The following is a 23746-nucleotide window of genomic DNA, read 5'->3' as shown; positions in this document are numbered from 1 at the left end:
TCTTTTAGCTCATAGAACTGTTGTCCTGATTCATTCATTTCTTAGCCTTGCAGATACTACTGTAAGTTTTCATACAGAAAAGTTTAAGAGAAATATCGACCAGATATTCCAATCTCTCAAACTAATTCAGCAAAAGAAATCAAAGGAGGGTTATCCACAAAGCTTAGCTTTCACCTGGGAAAGCTGATTTCCATAGCTTCTTTAGATAGATGAGTAGAGGCAGAACCCCTCACTTTGCTGCTCCAAATCACTTTCCAAAGTACAAGTCACTTTCATTGACTATAAAGAAAGTCCAGAGAAAAGGAGCGCCAAATGTTAAGATTTGGCTTTTGAACATACACAATGCAGAACAGTGAACAGTATAAGAAGAATAAGAGACTGAGAAGTAAAAACAGTGCAACTTTATATTAACAATTCTTATACTTACCCTTAGATGGAGAAAAAATACCCAATATACTACAGAAGTAGACTAATCAAATATGTTTGGAAAAGGTAAAAAAAAAAACTAAGCAGTTTGCTTTCCTAAAAAAAAAAACAACCAAAGGAAAACCAAAAACCAAAAAAAAGGCAACCAAACAAAAAAACCCCGAAGTCAATCAAAAACCAAACATAAATCCAAGTGTAGAGCACGATTTCTTTTTTTAACAGCTAAAAAAAAAAACCAAACAGGATAAGACTTGGTGATTACAAGGAATAAAAGAATACTCAAACAGAAAAGTACAAGGGGGATGTACTCATTTAGTCAAAACTACTTGGGAGTAGCCATTTGAGAAACCTTGGTCTTCAAGATAGGACATGACTCTCTGAAGGAAAAAGACATATGAAACATGAAGCATAATGAAACTAATTTGGAAACACATGTTTCCTAAGAAAAAAGTGAATGGTGAAAGTAATTATTAACTACAGAAACAAGCACATATTAACTCAGTTTACAGGCAAATAATCTTTCAAGCAGCCCTAAGGAACAGAAGAACTCAATACTACTGAGGGAAATTATACTTCAGTAAAAAACAGCAATTCATCTTAACATGAAGAAAAGATACCATGGCAGGGGGGAAATAGTCTATTTCAATAAAGTATCCTCAGGTGACTCTAGTAGGAACTCTTAGGACCTGAACAATAAAGACATTGCAAGGCCAGGAGAGGTAGGTATGACAGGCAAACAGAAAAGAACAAGATATCATTATGATGCAAAATTACTTCCATCCAGACAAGTGTAAGGCATAATACCACATAAAAGAAGATGTATATTTCTTTGACCTATTTTTTTCCTTTTTTTTTTTACTTTTTCATTATAAAAGAAAGAGAAGCAATAAATTTCAGAGATTTTTACCTTTGTCCTAGACTGAACTTGTTCTTTACAGATGAGGCATTTTTTCACCCGTGGTGAGCACAAAGAACACGTGGCAATGTGGCCACACGGGCCAAACAGAGTATCTCTCTTCATGTCTGAACACACCATACATTCTTCTAAGGTTTCAGAATCATTGTTGATCATAGACGGACTTCGGGAACCAACCTGGCCACTACAAAGAAAGCTTGCAGTGAAACTTATAATTTAAAAAACCCACTCAATTTAAAATGCACATCAACTGGCTGCTTATATCCTCCTATGCACTCGGGCATCAATGTACGATCATAAAGCAATCTGAACTGCCTTTTCCAAGAAGTACAGTTGACAATGGAGCGCAAGGTGACACACTCGGGTAAGGCATTGTACAGAAACAGGACACATAAGTCAGGATATTGTGTCGTGAATGTAAAAAGTCCCTCCCTCTGGTCCCAAGAGCTTGCTTTACTAACCGAGAGGTGCCCTGTGACTCCGATGGGCACCGTCCCCACGGGCGGCAGTGCGGGCCCCCGGGCCGGGGCTGCGTTCTGCGCTGGCCCGCAGAGGGCGCGCGTGCCCAGCCTGCCGCCGCTCCCGCCACGGGCGGCCAGACGGAACCGCCCGGGATGGGGCACGGACACACACACAGACTCCGATGGGAAATAAGAGCCTTACTCCTTACCAGGGCAACGTCAATAAAAACAGCCTCTCTCTGTCACATTTTAAAAGTACAGTTTCGATTACAATACAGGAATTAAAGATTAAAATAATTCGCAGCAACAGGGGTGGAACGTAACTAGGACAAGGTGAATCATCTGATACTGCATGGACCTGATAACATATTTCATTGAAACTATAATTCCTAACCTAAAGACATCAGACCTACCCCCTCGTTCTCTCTTCACAGAATCATACAGTTGTTCAGATTAACAGGTACTCAGTAGGTGACCTTCTCAAAGCAGCATCAACACTGAATTCGTATCAGTTTATATTGGGCTTTGCCCATTTCAGTCATTAAAAGCTGTATGGACAGAGATTTCACAACTTCCCAGGCTAACCTGTTTGTAATGCCTAGTTATTCTTCCAGGGATTTTCCTCCAACCCCTTTATGGAATTCTACCTTCCCATTCTCCCCTCCCTCATACGAATATGCATGAAAGTCCTCTAAGACTTGGGTAAGTTTCAATTAATGTATTTGTGAATAGCATTCAGTGTACCATAAAAACTTAAAGAATTAAAAGTAAAAAATAACACAAAAAACTCCACCAACCCCCCAAATTGGTATGTTTTAATTAGCTATTGCTAATTAAAGGCTCAGCATTTTAAATAAATCAGTTAATCTGTGGAAAGTAGAGATTTGGAAACTGTGTTTTATGAATATACAAACCTGACTTTTTCTTTGTGACATTTAGCCAATGCTTTGCAGAGACTTGGATCAGGGCAGAGATCGAGAGGGGACTGACCCTTCTTATTACGAATGCCAAGGTCAGCCCCGTTGGCTGCCAGGAAGCAGGCAATAGATGCAGCACTCTTCTTCTCTGCTCCTTGAGTGCTAAGTCCCATTATTAACTGAAAGAAAACAAATATGTCAGCAAGAAAGACTCTCTAAACTGTTAAGAATCGTCTGGCTAAAGGAAAGCTACTTGACATGCACACATGCACATATAGGTGTAAATGTGTAAGCCCAAGGAAGCGTCTCTCGAACTAAAATCAAAACAATTGCTTCATTTTGAGTCAGCTATATTCAGCTTTCCTTTAAGGAACTAAAACTCAGCAAGGAATAGTTGAACTACTGAAGCACTCAATCTCCTGCACACCTATACTCACGTGTGAAGTGGTTGTCCTTCTATGTAAGCACTGTAAAGGGCAAAGTTCCAGTGGGTACATTCAGAACACACTTCAGTATATACTCAAATTGCTACCACCACATTTGTACTGAAAACACAGTTGAGCAGAGAAATAAATGTACATCTACTTTTAGTCCAGCAAGTAAAGTACCTACCCAAGAACGTATCTGAATTTCAGTTTTCTCAAACTCGGTGAGTTAAAACTCGCACACTGTCCCCATCTAATCACCTAATGCTACTTTGCCCTTTTACAGCTGTTACTGTATCCTTGTGTTACTGCCTCACAGGGCCAGCTAGAAATGCTAAGGCGGCTCACTACCACAGCCCAGCAAGGAGTGATTTCCCTACTCCAGAGCACTCTGGGCCAGCTCCCAACATCTTTATGTATAACACAGACTACACATAACACAGAACTGCTGGCATCACTAAGAATCCCTCAGCAAACTACACTACACTATATTCAAAGGAAGAGCTTTGGCAAAGCTAGGGCAGCTCCAACTCAAGGAAACCCAGTTGGCTGGGAAGCACTTTTTTAAACCTCAGTCTACACATTTTTTTCTTCATTATTACTTCTTATATAAATATGCATCACTGAGGTTACAAGACTCTTGAAGGTTACCTTATGAATTCAGATACTCCCCCTGCATTCTTCCTCATGACTAGGTAATAACAGTATGGCTCCAAAGGCTTTATACCAGGAAAATCAGTAAGTTATGGAAACGAATTGTTTCATGGTGTTCAGATCGCAGAACATCTTCATTTATTGATTGAGACCATTTTTCTGCACTTCAATTATAGAACTGGCTGAAGCAAAGAAGAGATTTTATCCAGCTTCAGTCCTGGTACTTTGGACCATATTATCAGTCCAGCCAAGGCAGCACAACACCCAGTGAAACTGATTTGCTCCAAGGCTGGCAGAGTCATCAGGGAACAGTCATTGACATTAGTCACAAAAACCTCAGGTCCTAAAATGCCTCCCCACGCTGTACAATTAGAAAACACGAGGACAACATTGCATCCTATGACATTTCTCAGGAAGCATGCAACTTCTCAGCACAAAGAATGAGAATATCATAAAACAACCCATGCACAAAATATTCTCCATTATGTCTCAGTGCCCAGTATGGCTGCAGCAAGCTGCCTCTGGAGGGAGTAGCCCTGAAATGCATCAATACAGGCCACTCCCAGCCAATTCACCAGTGAGGGAGAAGTCTCAGTGTAATCCACGAAAACTGTATAAATATCATCTAAGTAACTGTACCTAGTGAGCTACCTTTGAAGCAGTAAACACTTTCCATTAGTTTCTTTCTTTTAACTTAAGCAGTGGCATCACTTAAAAGCATTTAAAGACACTTATATTAAAATAAATTACACAAAATGACCCTGGGAATAATGCATTTATTTAGGATGAAAAAGTACTCTAGGCCAGAGCAGTGCATTTGTAATAAAGCAATTCAAATGACTTTTCTGTGGTGGTAGAGACTATACTTCAGAAAATTTCTCCCCTCTTCAGCTGCACAATCACTGCAATATGCTGAATGGAAAACTTAAAAATTACTTAAAGAAATGGGGTTCACTGCTTATAGCACTTGAGCACAGAAATGTTTTTCAGAATAGTACCTAAAATGACTAGGGCTTTGTGTACTATCAAGATTGTTCGCTACATGCATTTAAAATAGAGTATCAAAAAAATCAACCTTCAGAAAACTGAAAAAAAAAATTGTATTAGGTATAACATGAAATATTCTGCAGTGGAAAGAATTCACAAGGATCATCAAGTTCAACTCCTGCCCCTGCACAGGACAGCCCCAAAATTTGCACCAGGTGCCTGAGATTATTGTCCAAAAGCTTCTTGCATTCTGGCAGGCTTGGTGCTGTGACACCTCCCTGGGGAGCCTGTTTCAACAGGCATAATGTTGGCATTTAGAAGGAACTATTTAAAAAAAAAAATCAATGTTAAAGAATTCATTCAATTTAGTTCCATTTATGAAGTAAATCAATGATAATCAGTAAAAAGCATTGTTTCATACATTAAACAGTGGTCAAAATAAAAAGTAACAAATCACACAATTTCAATGAGTTGCTGTCCAACCAACTTGATCAAGTATGAAAAATCACTAAAATCCCGGAAGTGGGATTTTTCTTTTCAGTTTATTCAACTGAAACAAAAATATAAATAATTATTTGTTGAAGTACTATGTACTATAAAGAGGCACCCCACAGGCCTCAGTAGGTTGGAATCTCTAAGACAGCAGTCCAAAACAAACTAAAATTTAGCCAAGCAAAAATGAGCTGTAAAATACTAAATATTTGCAGAGATGTGTTGCTATCACATAGCCTAATGAAATCTGACACATTTCCCAGCCTTTAAAGGAATTAATGAAGAACAACTAAAAAGTCTCACAGAACAAATCCTCAGTTTAAGTAATAGCATTTACCAAAAGAAAGCCTTACTCATTCCCAGGCTAAATTATTAATCCTATTTATCTTCTATTATCCATCACCTGTATTTGCAATTCCACACAAGACAAATTACCAATGTGTCCTTGGATAGCTTTAAAGGTCCAGACGCCTGCACATATTTTCACCAGCTTTGATTCTGTCTTTGTTGATGCTCAATTTTGGGCCAAAGGCAGATTAATATTTAAAATAGTTTAATGGTAAAATCTAGTTCATAGAATTTTTACCTAACTGTCATTTAAGTAAAGGTAGATAGGTACAGGTATTGTTCTCATTTACTGTTTTTCACAAAACGTTTTCAAGTTAGTTTGATTTTTGATCATCTTAAAGCGTTACCAGGTATATTTACTCCATCTTTTACATTCCACATGAAATAAACGCAAGCAAATTTTTGCCTCTTCTCTGACAGAACTTATCTTCTCCACACCACTTAAACCTCCCAAATTTTTTAGTTTGGCAAAAATTTTCTCTGCAGCTAAACAAAGTGCAAAGAAATGACCAGTAGTTTGATCATGCTAATAACGGAGCGGAGGTATTGGTTGATCACGATTTTTTAAAGCTAAAACATTTTTAGGTGATCAGAGATACAATGATGAGGGAATTTTTTTGTTTCTCATGATACCTTTTGCCTGCTCTTTGTCTTACTACTTCAATAGAAATTTCTTTTTAAACTTACACTTTTGGTTTAAACCATGAATACGTGTCATATGAAACTAGAAATCAAACTTGATTCTGTAAAACAAAATCCCCCAAAGAGAAGTTTAAAAGGTGATGGAGAAAAACTCTGCTTCTTCTCTTAAAATCTTCAAAACTCAACATACAACTTCAGTTTCATTGCGGAGGCCAGTAATAAAATTGGGTAGAGAAACCAATTTATGAAATGCTGAATCTGAGGAAAAAAAATTTGTCTCCCTTTCATTCCTTTCACAGTTAAACACATGAACACAAAGTATTCTAGAGAGCTCTCACAGAGTCCATTTCAGATCACAGAAACAACTGAGCTGTAACCACTCTTGTCTCATTTAAAAGGACACACACATTTTCTTACACGCTAGTCATATTTCAAATCTCTTTCAAAGCTTATTCCAGTATATTTCAGTGAGATTAAGTAACCAGTTTGAAAAAAAAAGTTGTACAGTGGAACTATTGTTTTGAACAAAGACTTTATGAAAAGTTGGTGTATTTGTTTTTTTCTTAATGAAATGCAAAAACAACAACCAAAAAAAATTCTCATTTTAACCTTCAGTTAAAATTGTAAAAAACATTATACTGGTAACTAATGGTTCAGTAGATCTGATCCACCATCATCTTGTGCATCTTTAATATCCGAAGAAAAAAATTGTTGATTTTCCTCAATCTGAATTGCTCCATAATGTTATATCTCCTTTGTCTCTTAGGTAAACTATCAACTTCAACTTTGCATATAGGGTTCACACAGCTTTTTGGGTGTGAGAGTTTATTTTTTTCAATAAAACATTTTGACTTTTATTACCTGGAGGCTTTTTGACTACTTCCTTACTACAGCATAATTTCTGAAATTAACTCTGTCAAAAATATACATATCAATAAACATACAAAATTAAGAATGTCTTGTTCTAACAGAACATACTTTCAGAAAGTTATAGAAGCAACTAAGCAATTAAAGCTATAAAGACATGCAAGATGCTGAATCACAGAAAACTATTTCAGTCTTATTCTGTACTGTAATACTGTTTAATTATCTTTCCAAAAAGCTACTTTTTATGGCAGCCATACATGTTCACTATAGAACAGAAATTTGTAGAAATATTTTTGAGCTACATAACCCTTTTTCTTCAAAAAATGTAATGACTTCATGTGAAAAGCCACATAAAACAATGTGATTTCTGCCTACACTGCAGTTTAATGCACAATGTCTACATAAAGTTATGCTGCCAAAACCCAGTCCCACAGTACAGAATTAGACAAAGAGACAAATATACAAGGGGGAAAAAAGAATAAATAAATGTGTTTTATTTACTGTGTTCTTTGATGGCTCCCAAGCAGTATCTACCTTGCCCACATCTTGCATGTCTTGGAGTTGGCGGAGCTGTGACAGGGTGTGGTGTCTCAGGGCTTCATGCAGGGGAGTATCCCCATCTTTATCCTGAATATCCAATTTAGCACCTGCACGGACTAAGAGCTGAAAAGAGAGAGAACCCAAATTAAAAAAAAAAAACAAAAATACTCCCAATTTATTCCTTCTAGAACTAATTTCAGAAAATTATGGTTTAGGATTCTCTATGAGGTTCAAAAGGGCTACTCCTATCTTGCTACAATTCACAGTTGAATTAATTTAAATTTATATTCCATACCTGGGGCTCAGCCTTCAACCAAAGCATTTATCTGCCTCAAATATCCAGCTAATTTCAGCAGAAAGCTAATGCTTGCCTGTGTTCTGAGTGCTACAAAAGACACAATTTTAAAGGATTCTTTCTACTTCCTTAGATTTATTTCTTATATAAGACAGCCTACAAGCAATGTAATGTATTACAGCAGTATGTGCAATACTTAAGATAGGTATATATCCTTTACTATTATTATTAGATTTCAATGACCTCAAAAATCACCACTTTCACACCATGCTAAACTTTACAACTTAATTTACAGCATCTTCGCATTAGCAAAGTAGTTAAGCACGTACTTCAGTTTACTCTAATTCAGGAGAAGACTTAAAAACCAATGACACTATTAAAAACTCTCTCAGAACATTTTGGAAAGTAATGAACTGTAAGACTCGTCTCTAAGGCTAATTTTAGACACTCGTTCCTGTTCACATGACACAAAACAAGCACAAGGCTGCACAGGCCCTCCTGTTCCTATGGCCTTTGCATACAGCCTTTCCATAATTCAACCCACCAGAACTTTCTTAAATACGCTGTTGAACAATACAAAGCAACACGTGCTGACAAAAAAGTACCAACTGCCCCAAAAAATTAAACCCTGTCACTGTCACCATTCAGAAACCTGTAGGCAGCAGCTGAGGTTTTAACTTTAGTTTTCGAGCTTCAGCTACTCTGCAAAATTGGGATTAGCAGTAGAGACAAAAGGCATAACCTAGAAACACAAATACACAAAGAGGGATCTCCCTCTTTGGAACCCACATGCTTGCAAGGAGCTCAATTTCTCAAAACCAAAGAACCTCAGACTTCAGAACAGGCTAAAAGGAATTCAAAGCCTAATTTTCAAGGAAGTATGTGCCTGCAATTATTTGCACCTTACCATTTCCTCAACCTTTTATTCTACAAGTGAAACCAAGAAAACCAGCTAATAGTTGACATGGTCTAGTCTCAACTTCCTACACTCTCTAGATTTACTCTGGCCAAATTTCCTTTCTCATATTCATATCTTTATACTGAATACTAGCTCTTTACTGCTTAGAACTTCTCCTGGAATCCTTGACTACCACAGAACTTCAGAGCCTTTGCAGAAGTTTAAAAAAAATAACTAAAAAAAGGCAAACCACTGCCCTTTGTCATGGCAGTAGGACTTTTAAAAGAACCTGCTACCTTTGACCACTATTCCACAAATGCCTGAGGGTACAAACCCAGCCCTGGAAGGTATCCAATAGGAATTAATTTTGAAATATGGAGCCAACATGTTCTTTGCATGGCTGCATGAGCTATTTTAGGAGTTCTTAAAGTTAATCCAGCTCTGAAAAACGGATACTCTACAGGGTCATTCACTTAAACATTCTCAGATATAAGCATGTCAGTCAAATACACATGCAAGTTCTTCTACATGCCTCCCTTCCTGCTCATCTGCTACATTAATGTTGTATTCAGGTACTGTGTAAATTCCAGAAGGGCACCAAGAGTTCACCAAACACAGCTGCCAAATAGCTTGCAGGATGCAAGTGGCACTGACTCTAGGAAACCATTCTTCTGGTAGCGAGCAGTTCCAGATATAGGGCCATATCACATGTTTCACTGTAATGGGATCACGTCCATCAGCCCTCAGAGAGGGAGAAACTTTATGATAAAATAATGCTTAATAGAATGCAGGTCTGCAGAGGGGGGGCAATTCTGTGTAGGCCTGAATAAGAGACAGTTTTTCACACAAGATGATGCTATAAAGACAAAAAAATTAAGCCAAAGGCCAGGGCCAGGTTGATCCACTCCGCGAGCAGTGAGTGCTCTCTCTGAGCCTCAAAAGCCCACAGCAGCAAGGCAAGCAGTCGCACAGGTCCTGTATGACAGTGCACACAGGCCAGAAACAGCAAGCTATGCCAGAAACACTTCCTGTGCTAGTAACAAAGCTTTGTTAAGTTGAAGTATTAACTTTTGCAACCACGCAAGCAAAAATCCAGGATAGCATTCCTTTCACCAATAAGGTACTACTGTTAACTGCTTATAGGCCTCACCAAGAAGTAGTTAAGGTCATCAAAAGACATTTCGTGCTGCAATTTGCAAACGCTATGAGCAAGAACAATTACTCATACAGCAAAAAGCATCAGAAATTATATTTGAAGGTTCCCTTACAGCACCATGAGATTCAGACAAGTAACAGCCCAACATATTCTTCCTTACCAAACAAGAAGGGATGCTAGAATTGGCAACCACACAGAGGAAACCATAATGTACATTTACAAAAATTTAGCATGCCTCAAGTGGCATTCATATTGCTGACTGACCTTCTGTGCAAGTTGGCAGGCTTCTGAATTAAACAAAATCCATCAAACAAACATGCAGTGACTATATGTCGTCAAATAATTTTTTTAATGTTCATGAAGTATTCATATTTTAACAGCTGCCATCAGCTTTAGTCAAATGCCATTAACCATATGGCTTACTGCAAATAAGATACTTACCCTAACAATTTGTGTATGCTGTCGTTCAACAGCAAGATGAAGAGCAGTTTGCTGGTTAACATTCTGGATATCCAGGTTAGCATTGCCCTGCAAGATATTAAAAGCATTAGAGCATTATCATCCCAGAATTCATCTACTGGCAAGGCAGTCCATTAAGACACTGACCGTGACCCTGAATACAATTCCTAGTTGGGGAATTTGAGAACAGAAGTGATTAAATACTTCAATTATTCACTGTACAGATGTTAATCTGTTGAATGAAACTAGGTATCAAATTTTTCAGTCCCTCTGCACCATTAGGCCATTGTAACAATCTCGAAGGCAAGTTTGACCTTTAGAGCTCAACACGTCCTTCCCTGCTCTGCTGCTTCTGCATTGCGACTGCAGGCGTAAAGCAGCCAACTATGTTCACATCAGATGGTTAACCAAAGCATGACATTTAAATCCTCTTGAGAAAAGAGTCCTACCTGATGCACCAAAAGTTCAGCCACTTCCACGTGATTATTGAGAGCTGCCAGATGTAAGGCAGTGTAACCATCGTCTTTTTTCTCATCAACAATCCACGGTCGTGGCAACTTGGACAACAACACACGCATTGCACTGAAAAAAATACACAGAGGTGGCATAAACACCCCTACAGTGTATGCTGAATGACAGCAGAAGAACAACCTTAATTCTCAGAACTATGTAGTAGTGACTAAAGTAATTTTAATCTTTTTTCAAACAGAGAAAGTAGGGGATAAGCTATACCAACAGTTCCAAAGCAGAATAATTTAATGTTCACTTCCTTCTAGTTAAAGCACACAAACCATAAAATGCCTGGAAAAAAGTGTGAGGGTCCGGTTTTTTGTTTTTTAGAAGAATGCTATCTAGCAGTAAAAATTACATTAAAGAAGTATTCAAACAAATTCTGGAATGTAGAAAAATAATTTTCTCCCTCAAAATCTTCACGTAAAGCATCCTTTACTTAAGTATTTAATGACCAAATTCCACTATATTCGATTTCTTTAAAATCACCACTTTATAAACTGATGCCATGGGCTGTAACAGTTCAAACTAAGTTTCTGAGAAAGAAAATGGAGCAAGATATCTTAAACACAGACAAAATAAATGCTGAAACTGTGAAGTACTAGTGGGATATTTTCTTAACATATAATGGTTGAGTAGAACATACCATGGCAGTGTCTGATAGTCAGGGGGTAGGGTGGGGAAAAGCAACTTGAATACTGCAAGGATTAAAGCAGACTAAAAACCATGAAGCCCAAAGACTCAAGATTAAGGATATTAACAACACAGCGTATTAACACTTGAGCAATTTGTTTATCTATCTTGTATTCTCTGAGAAATACAGTTTTCTTAAGCTTACATATCTTCACTTAGCTTTTGGAATATATAAGTTACCAAACTTATACCCCTTATTGTCTTATCTTTATAAACAGCATATGCAGCTCCCTTATGACAGTTTCTTAAAGACAAACACAAAACCAGAAACTGCTACAATCCTGTGCCAAGAAACCTCTTCTGTCATCTGATGTTTCCCTACTGTTGAAGTAACATGCTATCTACAGGAGAAACAGAGCTTCTGCACAGAATTCAAATTTCTAAAATCCAAGTAATACTTGCTAATTCAAGTGGAATCACTTAGTCACCCAGTGCCTTGCAAGGCAGATAATGTATCTGAATTAAACAGTTCTTCATTAATGTGAGATCTCAATAATCCTCAGAAATAGCCTCCTAAATTGAACCTCTCAACTTTTACTTACTTATCTTCAAAGGGTATGAATGACTGCCCTGTCAAGTAATAACTGAGCTCCCAGTTCATTTCAATCATCTGTTGCCTGGAACATCCACACTGTGGAGGTGAAGTGCTATTCACTCCTAAGCTCTCTTTTAGAACAAGCCAATGAGTTTCCTATTAAAAAAAACCTAAAAGCTCTGTCTGGGCACAGCTCACCCTAATAAGTCCTTCTTGAAAGCAGAGAAGTCTGTGAGGTAGACTACTGTACCAGTAAGGAAATCCACTCCTTCCCACACACTGCTCAGATGCTCCCATAAGAGACCCTACTTAATAAGCATCTCCATGTTCTCCTGCTACTGAGTACACAACATAAACCCCTGGTTTCACACTTATTCTGCAGCTGCCAGAATGGTGTATTAAGTGACACTTTTTTGCCCCCACAATCAGTGTCTAAAGGAATTGCAACTAACCAACTGCGTTTTCAGGCCACAGGATCACACAAACCCATAGGAAACCAACTGCTATGTGGAGCATCCATAGCCAGGCTGTTCTGGATGTTTGTCCTCCTCAGGGTGGACAGAAGCCATTGTCAGCCTCTTAGGATTTTTTGTTTTCCTGGCAGAAAGCTTCTCACTTCCTCACAGTCCAAATCACTTATAACAAAGCAATATAAGACAACAACACTTAACAGATTGTACATTGCTCATCGTGGGCCATTGCTCAGCTTCTATTCATAACGCTACAGCTCTCTCACATGCTAGGAAGAAAACACTAGAATACTTCAGAAAAAAACAAACAATGGCAACATTAATTCTTTGTGAGATTCACTTATGCAGGATTTTTCAAAATTAAGGATAATTTAGTAAAACCAAAGTTACCAAAGCCCTATGAAATGTAGCAAAATAAACCAGTTTCAGCTGCACTGGTAATCAGTCTATTTTGTAATGCAATGATGCTGTATTTTCAAATCTTGGCACCATCAGAACTATGTTTAGCTGCTTTAGGGAGGGAGCACGTCTGGAGCACTATGGTTTGCTTGGTATCTGGGCACACCACCTCTTCAGAATGCTGGACTGATACAAAGCACACAGCACAACAAGACTTCTATAGTGGCTTCCCACAGGGTATCATGTCATGTAAGCTCTTGATCTTCACCTGCTAGGCTCAGTGCTTCTAAAGATCCCATAAAGCTCTAGGGTATCTACTGTGGATAGTCTAAAAAACACAACAAAAAAAATCCTGAAAATTCCCTATGACTGGCAGAAGCAATATGACTGTGAGCAACCAGGAAAAGGTGGTGCAACAATAACCCTCCCAAAAAATAAATTGCAATAACCAAGAAATTTTTCTTACAACTGCAACTACAACTCGAGGAACACTACGGAAGGGCATGAACATTTTAATTACAGCCAGCTGTAGCTCAAGTCACTAAACAAGAAACTGTCTAAACCAACTCAATGATACTTTATATCCTTTTCTTCAGTAAGGAAATAAGAAAATTACCAACTCTACAGATAAATAAAATTTAAAGTACATTGATACACTTCCTCAGATGTAAATATACTTCAGAAATACTACTGACATATCTTTAACATATCTCACCTTTGAAACAAAAATAAGAAACCAACTAACTCAGTATTTTGTTTACTGTGAAGAAAAATCACTCATCCTTACCAGATCCTCTTTCAAATCTTTACTTTGCTGTCTTACACAAGAAAAATTTTCATCTGAAGCTTGACTGAAAAACATTTGGAGGTATCTTGCTTTCAGAGAAATGAGATGCCTGCTACATTTTTGGATGCTTTTAAGATGCATTGGTCTTACTGGAAAAACAGAAAGACCACCAAAACATAGCCAAATAAATGGCTTCTGTGTGGAATAGATTTTTATCTTACAGTTCACAGCAAATCATCACAGAGCCAGGAACCACTAGTCAGTTGTTTCTTTTTTATTCAGAAAAAGACTATACTTCTCTTCCAAACCATGCTATATTATGGGACAGCAGGATAGGACGACTGTTTCATGGAATGACACCTTAAAAGTCTGCAAGATATTAATATGCTACAATGGTAAATTCAGCTCAGTGGCTACATCCTCCTCCTCATTAGATGAGAGGTAGTTTCTTTCAATTTTTACAAGATTTTCTAGAGCTACTGCCAAAATTTTGACAGCTAAGTGGCTGCCATTCAGAGCAGCACTCACTGGAACAGGCATACATCAGAAAAAGTAACATTAGAGAATTAATGTTGCCAATTACACAATAATTCTTGATTCACTCTTCCCTATGAAGTATTACAGAAGAAGCTAGGTTGTATTGCTCTGTTTTTAAGACGACAACATAGATGTGAAAACATGCTTTTATCTTGTGTACAAGAAACAAACCACAGACTGCTTTCACTGTAGTTGTATTGAAAAGATCAAGAAATCAGCAAATCTATCAGTCACCCTGATCATGAAAACAGCTAAAGAAAACTTTTCAAACTATCATCTTCAGGGTATTCAGCTGTAACAGATCACATGGCTGTCTGAGGAGCTGCAAAGATTATTGATGAAACGCTTGAAACTATTGAAACACTGAATTTAGGCCATCACTATGCTGTTCATACATTATTACTAAAGCATCACCAATAAGAAATTTCATAACAGGCAAGCTTTGGCATTTGTTGGTCTGCAGTATTTTCAGTTTAGTGGGAAGTTCATAAAAATTTTGGGCCTTTTTTAGCTGGATGACCATTTGCAACTTCTGAAAATTTCTAATGGAACAACAAGAGAAAAGAAACCTCAGTGAGAATTTCTGAGTGAGTTATCTGTAAAGCTTTAATAGGGATAAGTAAACTATTGCTTCTTTTCTAGGAGCTAAACACATGCTCAGTCAAAAAGAACAAGAAAGCTCATGTGTGTACAGGGGGCTGAGGAGGTATCTGCTGCTTTCCCAGGCATAGCTGTTGGGGGTACACTGACTTATACTGCCCAAGGTAATTCATCCCCATAACATGACAGCCCAGACTAATAGCTGAAAGTGATTTGGTCAAAGGAACATCCACTAATAGGGTGCTACATTTAATTTGAGATATAGATAGAAGAGTAACAGCAAATGCCGCTGTTGCATGCATCTTTATTTGACTTTGCCACATGAGTAATACTTTCTTTTTTTTCTTTTTAAATTCAGGTTTTTAGAGAGTCTGGAACCACCGCTTAACATATATAGGATCATAGAATCACTTGGGTTGGAAGAGACCTTACAGATCACCATATTCCCTTGCCATGTAAATGCAGCAGCATGAATTGTGTATTTGCAACGTATGTCACAGATCTCAACAGTACACTAATTCACTTTCAGCCACATAGAGCACTTGTTTCGACACCAGTTACCAACATTAGACATACAAAAAAAAAATTATTCTTATGATGGAAGGTTATTATACAATATATTATTCATTATCAACCCACATATAAAATGTTGGGTTTTATGCAGTACTTTGCTCATGGAATTTTTACAGATGCTCCTCAATACTATCTGAGAATGCAACATACAATAACAGATTTATGTGGAAAATCTACAAGATAAAATTACTTTTAAACAAGATGAAGCCAGCACCCCATTGTATAAAAACAATTCCAGATTTAGCAGTCTTAACTGCAAAAGCATCCCTGCACCCTGTTTAAAAAACACATGAACAAAAACTAGAGAAGAGTGTCTGCCACCAATTGCAATTTGACTGCAGAATGAGGTAAATGAAGAAGGTTGAGGGCTTGGGAGATAGTGGTGGAGTGGGTTTGCTTGTTTGGCCTTTCAGGGTTTGTTTGTGAAGGTTTTTTTAGAAACAAATACTTAGGCAGAAAAAATTAGAAAGGCTACTTCACAATCTGCATAAGCACATTTAACTTAAATTGCTACCGAAAGATAAAATCCCACTTTCTTCCCTGCACTTCAGTTCCCGCATTATGTTGGCTCTACAGACACATCATTTTCTAGCAAGTGAAACAACCTGCCAGACTCCTGATTTGGCAAGTTTGCTTTCAGACAGATCAATGAGATAATCCAACCTACCCCGCAGCTTCATGATCACTAGAAGCAATAGGAGTAAGGAAATGACAAAGCCAGAGCTGTGGGGAGGGCAGACCGCCCTTTCCAGAAGCCAAGTGTTAGATCAGCATAAACTTATCAGCAACCCTATCACCAGAGGTTGTAATGATTCACTGCACTTTCTATTACAGGTTTTTCTACTTTCATGCCATTCTCCTCCTTCAACTCAGGTTTCTACTGTCTCGGTGTGACATGGTTTCATAATGTATTTTACAGTAATCCTGGCTTGAAGTATTCTCCACACACACCTCCCACCCCCACATACTCATCTCCAGACTCCCAACCCTGGCTCAGCTAAACCCGTTCACCTGCCTCCTGTTAGAGCCTCAAATAGTTGAAGGAACGGTTCAGATTTAAAGACAACTTCCATGGTAAAGTTTTCTTTTAAGACTGTGTCGTCCAACATGCATTTTACAACACAACAGAAATAAAACCACATTTTACTAAATCTCTTTCTTGTCCTGTTGACTCCCACCTTTGCTCAAAAAAGCTCCCACAAAAAGTGGTCCCAACACAGCATCTGAAAGGACATCCCCTTCTGCTGGATTATTTCTCATATGGAAGTAGTCCAAGCCTGCTCACTGTGAAGCCAAAGAAACATTTGTACCAACATAGTGCAAGAAGTAACACAGGAGCAGGACAGTGCTATTTTTGGCAACCATAGGATCCTAAGTGCACGTCAGCACACAACTTCAAGCCAAATCAGCTCCCTGATCTGATTCACACCATACTCGCTGTGCAGTACAGAGAGAACCACTGAAAGAATGAAGAAGGAAGTATCTACCTCTCAAGAACAAGCAACAGGAAGAGATTAATACCTTAAACTGGTACTACTGAGCACACTGTATCCTTAAATTAGAGTTTAATATTTCATATCTGACCAATGGCCTAGTTAATAAAAGTTTAAGTAGGTAGGCTGTTTCCTTCTTTTTGCTTCTCAGATTTTTCAAGCATCCCTTGCTTTTGAAAAACCTATTTCAATATACATGTAACCAAAGAAACAATAAGGTATATATATTTAAATGGAATTCACAAGAATGTATTGCACAACAGCCTTGTCTTCACTGAATAATTATGAAATCAAAGAGAAAAGAAAGAATGTGACTTTTACCAGAAAGCAACAGAAGTTACAAGGTAAACAGTTGCCAAGCACAGGATAACATCAACACAAAAAGAAGAAGCAAGGGAAGTATAAATCCAAGATACTGGTCTGCTCAGGATTCTGCAATTCATTCTCTACCCTACCATACTGAACTTGTAACTACTCATTTCATCAATATTAATTGAACGGCATTACAATTTAATAAGTTTGTTTCATTTTAGATTGAGATATTTTCACCTTTTTCATCCTCCTTGCTCCCAAGCAAAGATTTTGTCTGCAAAATACAGCGAAAGTCTTGAAGTATTTGGGTTCCTGACTGTTGTATTTAAATGCCTAAATTTCAGTTTATACTTTTTTAAAGAAAACATTGCATATGCTCCCCACGAATATGAAAACCCGTCTTCATATTTTGAATGTGCAGTTATTAGGCTTGCCATGAGCTGATTCTGTAAACATGAAAGATTAATGCAATGAACTGTTCCCTTGATTTCTCTTTTTATTCTTTTTTTCTAAAACAATTCCGTTTTTTTTAAAGAACAGTAGCACCTAATTTACACGTGCATTTATTTTCTTTAGATGCAATTCTATGGATAAGCATTACAAACAAAATACTACAGCATTATTAAACATAATGGTATGGAATTATATTAATTTACTAATTAAAGTTTATTGAAATAATTTCTAACTTGATTTGAATATGGAAATGCAGGGCTACAAATGGGCACCGAGTTCTTATTTATAAAATAACTGTATGATTTGCACTTGAAAACTTAGACAGAAGCAGCTCAGACCTTGAGTTAATCGACATGTTAGTCACGGCATTTTTCAGTGATCAAGAAACCAGGTTACACAACCTGCCATGGCAGCACAGGATATTTATTGTTCTATATCTGCGTGAAGTCCCTGCCTTGTTACTAGCAGGGCTGCCTTTTTTTTTTCCCTCTCCCACTCCTCCCCCCCACCCCCCGCCCCAAACGTTTCTAAGTATAGTGACAACCTCATCAGGGTTTACTAGTAGCAGCGCAAGCTCAGTGAAAACCTGGGAAATCTAACTGGAAACACGAGAGAGAGCTTTATTTGGCAGTGCTAAAAAAACCTGGGGACAAATGGCTAAGCGGCGGTGGAAGTGCAGGCTGCACAATCAATAGGCAGAGAGCCGGATAGAGGCTCCCTTCGCTGCCGGATCGACAATCGACAGCTGAGAGACTATTTTTTGCAATGGTTGACTAAATATGGTCAGGGAAGAGAGAGGCACAAGAGAGCCTGTTTGCCTGGGAGTGCGTGTTTCAAATGCTTAGCTGCCTATAAAGCCGTAACAGTTTTGCTCGTGCCCTCTAAGTGGGAAATACGGTTGGTGACTTCTGTAGTGTGTGTGCGGGAGCCCTGACCTCGCGAGCAGACTTGACCTCTGAAGATGGAAAGTAGCTTCAACACAGACCTGCCTACAGTTAAGCCTGGAAACATAACCTCAAGCAAGAAAAGATGCAGTGCAATATCTAAGGAACTAGAAGAAACCAATATTTGCCGGGGGAGGGGGGAGACGATCGCTATTTTTTTGGTGCCTTTTTCTAATTTTTTTTTGGAAGCAACTCCAACTTTTGGGGGCTTGGTTTTGGTCTTTTGTTGGGTTTTTATTTTTCTTTTTGCCTGTGATTATCTTCATCTGACAGTGGGCTAAGTTCACCTTCCCTTGGCTTCCTAGCATCTATCCTTGGAGTCTTAACTCTCAGTCCAGCAGACATAAGGTATAATTTCTATACAACATCATCCATATTTTAACATTCAAAAGAAAGAAAGAAGGTGCCAATTAGGCACCCATCTTCATGCCTTTTTTTTTTTCTTTTAAGTTTTATCTATTTAAGGTGGTGAGGTACTGTATGCACCGACATTCGCCCCCCCTTGCCTCCCCCTCCCATGTAACGAAGAGCTGATTCAGCGAATAGAGTGAGAGCACTCAGGATGAGATGGCTGCTGCTGATGTGTCTCTAGGTCATTACCTCTCTTCCAACTGCAAATGCTGCATGATACTAAGCTTACAGGTAACAGAACATCAGGAGACCTGCATTATTCTGCACGTTTACAGGATGCCTATGACTTTCTGCATGTATATCTTATTTACTAGACTGTTTTTTTAATTGTTGTATTAATCCCTCTACTCTGGGAGCAGCTTAATTTTGAGTGTGCTAAAGTACCAAGCATTTGTAGTGTAAAGAGCAGGTTGCAAGAAAACAACTGTTAGTCCAAATTTCATAGCAAAGGAAAAAAAAAGAAACAAAAAAAGAAACCAAAAAAACCAAATCCCAACTTGCTTAGTAGACAGAATTCTTTTTAAAGAAGATAAACTAATAAATTGCAATGCCATTAACTGGTTGTTCATTTCAGTGAAATATATTCTTATCTTCCTATGCACAACTGAAAATGTACAAACTTGAAAAAGAAAACCTAATAAACAGTGTGGCAGTGCAATGCTGAGTTCTCAAATAGGTCTAGGCAAAATTTTCAAGGTGCTTTATATCAGACGTACATGAAAACAGCCTACTTAAAAACTAGAATGTGACTGCTGTGATTCTAATGCTGCATTGCTGATTCTCCTTGTACTACTGTGCTAGCTACTGCTACACTCTGATTTGCTCTCTATCAGCTGCACTAGGTTTTTGTCATGAGCTGCAGAAATTCTTACTTCCTCTGCTCTCAGCTTTCCTTACAACTATTACAGTTACTAATTGTTAGGCTTATTTCAAATTTACCTTCTAATGCTACAGAGACAAAGCTTTACTGTAACCCAAATCAACTCCTGAAAGACATATTAAGTAACCATAAGCTATATCCGACAGTTCCTTAGAAGTCAAAGCTGTACTGCACATCAAATATTTAACCACTGTTCCAAACCAAGTCGCACGAAATCTTACGAAACAGAGTTAAACTTGGGCTTTGTTTCTATGAGGTTTTTTTGTTTGGTATGGGTTAATTTTTTTAGTTAATTATTTTAGCTGTCATAAATATGTCAAGGGTGGACAAGACTTTGACTGAAGCAGGTGAGTGCCAGTTCTAAAAAACGAGAAAAGCTGCTTGCAGAAGTGTTGAATAGGTATTAGCTTTCACATGTGACCTTCGGCCTAACAATCCAAATCCTGTCAAAGCAGTTAGAGGTTGTTTTCTTAACTCAATGTCATCATCTTTACGATAAGCAGGATCACTGGTGACATGTGCCTTTGTGTTTGGGTTGGGCTTTTTGTGGGGTTTTGTTTGTTTGTTTTGTTTTGCTGTACTTTTTGTTTCGATTTTTAAAACCTTCTGAAATACAGTGTAAATAAGGATAAACCTGCAAAGAGTTTGCAGAATAATGGATGGGATACAAAAAGCATAGAAGTGGGGTTTGGGGTAAGAAAATAAGTTTATAATTGCTATTTTAGATCAGTCTATGCTTCCCTTCAGGATACTACACGCAAACTGTACCCCAGCTTGAAAATCTGCTAGAAGACCTGGGAGGAAGCTGAGGCTTTTACAGTGGACTACAACTACGAATTCCAAGAAAAGACATTGCAAAACTACCTGCGATTCAACTCTCTACTTAAACACTGTCACTTAGAAGAGCAAGAGGCTGCAAAAATATGGAAAAGCACTTCTAACATCAGTGCCATCCCAAAACAATGAACTATGCCCGGCTTTAAGACATTGAGCAGGTAAATGGCATTGCAAAATTCAGTTAGCATAGTAAGTTTATTTTCTACCATCAGTTAATCAGAACTGTTGTCCTTCAAAGAACTGTCAGTCAGTTTTACCTAATGACAGCAAGAAAAAGCAGCAAAATACTTTTCAGGTTCATCTGACAGGCAGTCAAGCAACTCTGTGTGTACCTGCTCAGAGCACATACTTCTTTATGTACCCATATGAACATACAATGCTATGGAATGTAAAGAAGTATGTATTTTTGGCAGGCAAGGAACGACCAATAAGAGGAAACTAAACAGCTGCTGGAAGAAACAGGTTTCCCTCTTGTTCGAATGACATTCATGTGACAAATTGGCTTGCTAAGGGTCAGCTGGTATTGCCAAAATAACTCATACTTGTTAGTAACAAATCACAAAATGTTAAATTAAGTGACTATAAAAGTAGGTAGAAAGAATTGTTAACAGCTGATAAGCAGAATGTTACTTACAAACAGAATTCAAAGCAAGGCTGGAAATGAAACCTTGAAATGCACCAATTAAGACTGCAGCATAGTTGCAAATTCATCATTACCAGTACTCCTCACTTCATAGATCTTAAACTAAACTTAAAAGCTTGCCTGGTTACCAAAATGCATCTCACAGACACTAGCTACTGTTCTAGTAATCACAGCCTGTTCTGTGTACTTCAGATGGCAGTACTTAAATTTGCATCTACCATAGAACATTTAATCCACAGGTTGTAACTGAGACAAGTATTAACAGCTAAGGAATTACAGGTGTGATCCAGAGAAAATTATAATCAAAATAATTGAATATAACTTCTGCAATTTAATAAGACTTAAGTTAGAATTTTCTCCAAATCAGCACTTATTATGCTCACTGAGCTCTTCAACACAAAGTGCAGTGTCAGGTTTATGCACAGAAAGTGACAATACAGAGATTTCTAGGCCAGAGTTGCTAGTCAGCGGATTAAATCTATTGACAGATTCCTAAATGAAAACACAAATGACAACTACAGCCTAAAAGGTAAGTTAGCTTAAATACTCTTTTCAAATAAGCTGGATTTATTTTAAATCCAAATTTAAGAAAATTCATCATTTAAAAAAACCATTGTAGCATTCAAAAATTTTTAACAACTACATGAGAAATAGTTCCACAATAGTTTCAAGTTCTAAAACAGATATCTATCAAAATACACTGGTGCATACTATCCCTAAGTAAAGATACTCAACATCAAATTCAGGAACAGGGGAAAAACATGAGGAAAGAACTCCCCACTCATCAATCCAGGCACTCTATTCATGACGGCAGCCTTCTAAAAACACTTATTAAATAGGATATGTCCATGATAAGTAGGCACATTTGGCCTAGATTAAAGATTCTAACTGTAGCCCTTTGCTTACTAAAACGTCTGTGAGAAAAAAAGATCCAACCAAAACAAACAAGAAAAATAAACAAAGGCAATGCATGATTTTTAGATGGACTTATTTTTAAATACTCATATAATTCTCAAACAGCTAATAATACACATAGTATATGTACATCTGAGACTACACATTAATACATATACAAGAAGAAATATTATCTTACCTGCTTAAGAAAGCAAAGTTTCAATATTTGTTTTAAAGCTCTTTCTCTTAGGAGCAGATATTTTGACACGAAGGCTACAGTATCTTAACATCTAAATTAAAGCCTGGTTTATAGTAGGAAACAAATTGCAGTAGCTTTTCTGAATAAGGCAACGCTACTAAACGTGATCATGCTCACAGAAGCAATCTAGTGTAACTAACTGCTTCACTGAGGGGTTAATTGCTAAGCATTTTCTTCTTTTCCTGAAGAGTTCCTGTGCTCAGCACCAACTGATTTAGCTTCCCCTATAAAACGGGACAGATCTTTTAACCGACTTAATTTATCCAAAAGGTTTTTGGTAACATACTGTGTTCTCCCTTGTAAAACACTGCAACATTATTCTGACACAAAATGACAGTTCAGAGTGATACAAAAGTTAAAATTATATGTTGACTTTGCTTCCTGCTAGTTCATGTTAGCATATCTCTAAGAATACATACCCAGTCACTCTAAAATGTCACATCCATCACTTAGATCAGCTGTTCAATTTTAACCGAGCACACGTTGAACTTTGGGCATCTGCTGACACAGTTGTAACTCAAACATTTCAACTGTGTGACTGACAGGGATAACAGATGCTGACATTATCAAATGCTACACGGCTTTTTTTCCACAGCCGTTTTTTGTCCCGATATGGCCAGTACATGAAACTGTATTGCCATCCAAAAGCGCACTTGAGCAGCTGTATCTGTAAAACAGTTCCTCTGTAACTGGTAAAAATAGAAACTCATTTTATAGCCATCTTGATGCTTAAGTCCAAGTGACACACCTGCTACGTTTCTATTAGGATACATGGTGTTGGGAATATATTTACATAAATCTCCTCACCATCATCAGACTATGCAACAAACAGATGTAGACTATCCTTGACATACTGATTGCTCGGGAATGGTTTGAAGTAAGGTTGTCCCCTACTTTCCACTGCAGTCAAAGCTTGGAAATAATTCAGTGTGACATAAAAAAAGCTATGTGAGCTCACACAATTGTATTAAGGACCTTAGTGTAGAAGAAATCAGATGCAACCCCAGATAAATTTTTAAAAGCTGTACTTTTT

The 23746-nt window shown here is 37.8% G+C and overlaps 1 protein-coding gene across 3 annotated transcripts in view; it reads right to left on the bottom strand.

Annotated features, from left to right (window-relative positions):
* MIB1 (MIB E3 ubiquitin protein ligase 1) overlaps nt 1–23746 on the bottom strand; it is a 76828-nt gene that overhangs the window by 14752 nt on the left and 38330 nt on the right. For 2 of the 3 annotated variants that reach the window (XM_014871291.2, XM_014871292.2), the window contains exons 13-17: nt 10933–11065; nt 10466–10552; nt 7637–7798; nt 2718–2899; nt 1334–1526 (exon numbers count right to left, since the gene is read on the bottom strand). In XM_014871291.2, coding sequence (XP_014726777.1) covers nt 1334–1526; nt 2718–2899; nt 7637–7798; nt 10466–10552; nt 10933–11065 — 757 coding nt within the window. The remainder of the gene's footprint in view (nt 1–1333; nt 1527–2717; nt 2900–7636; nt 7799–10465; nt 10553–10932; nt 11066–23746) is intronic. The other variant, XM_088173926.1, reaches the window with a different exon arrangement.

The sequence above is a fragment of the Sturnus vulgaris genome, chromosome 1 (assembly GCF_052056855.1).
Source record: "Sturnus vulgaris isolate bStuVul1 chromosome 1, bStuVul1.hap1, whole genome shotgun sequence".
In the NCBI taxonomy this organism is placed as follows: domain Eukaryota; kingdom Metazoa; phylum Chordata; class Aves; order Passeriformes; family Sturnidae; genus Sturnus; species Sturnus vulgaris.
Note: the sequence above shows the minus strand (reverse complement) of the source record. Positions and strands in the feature narration are given on the sequence as shown.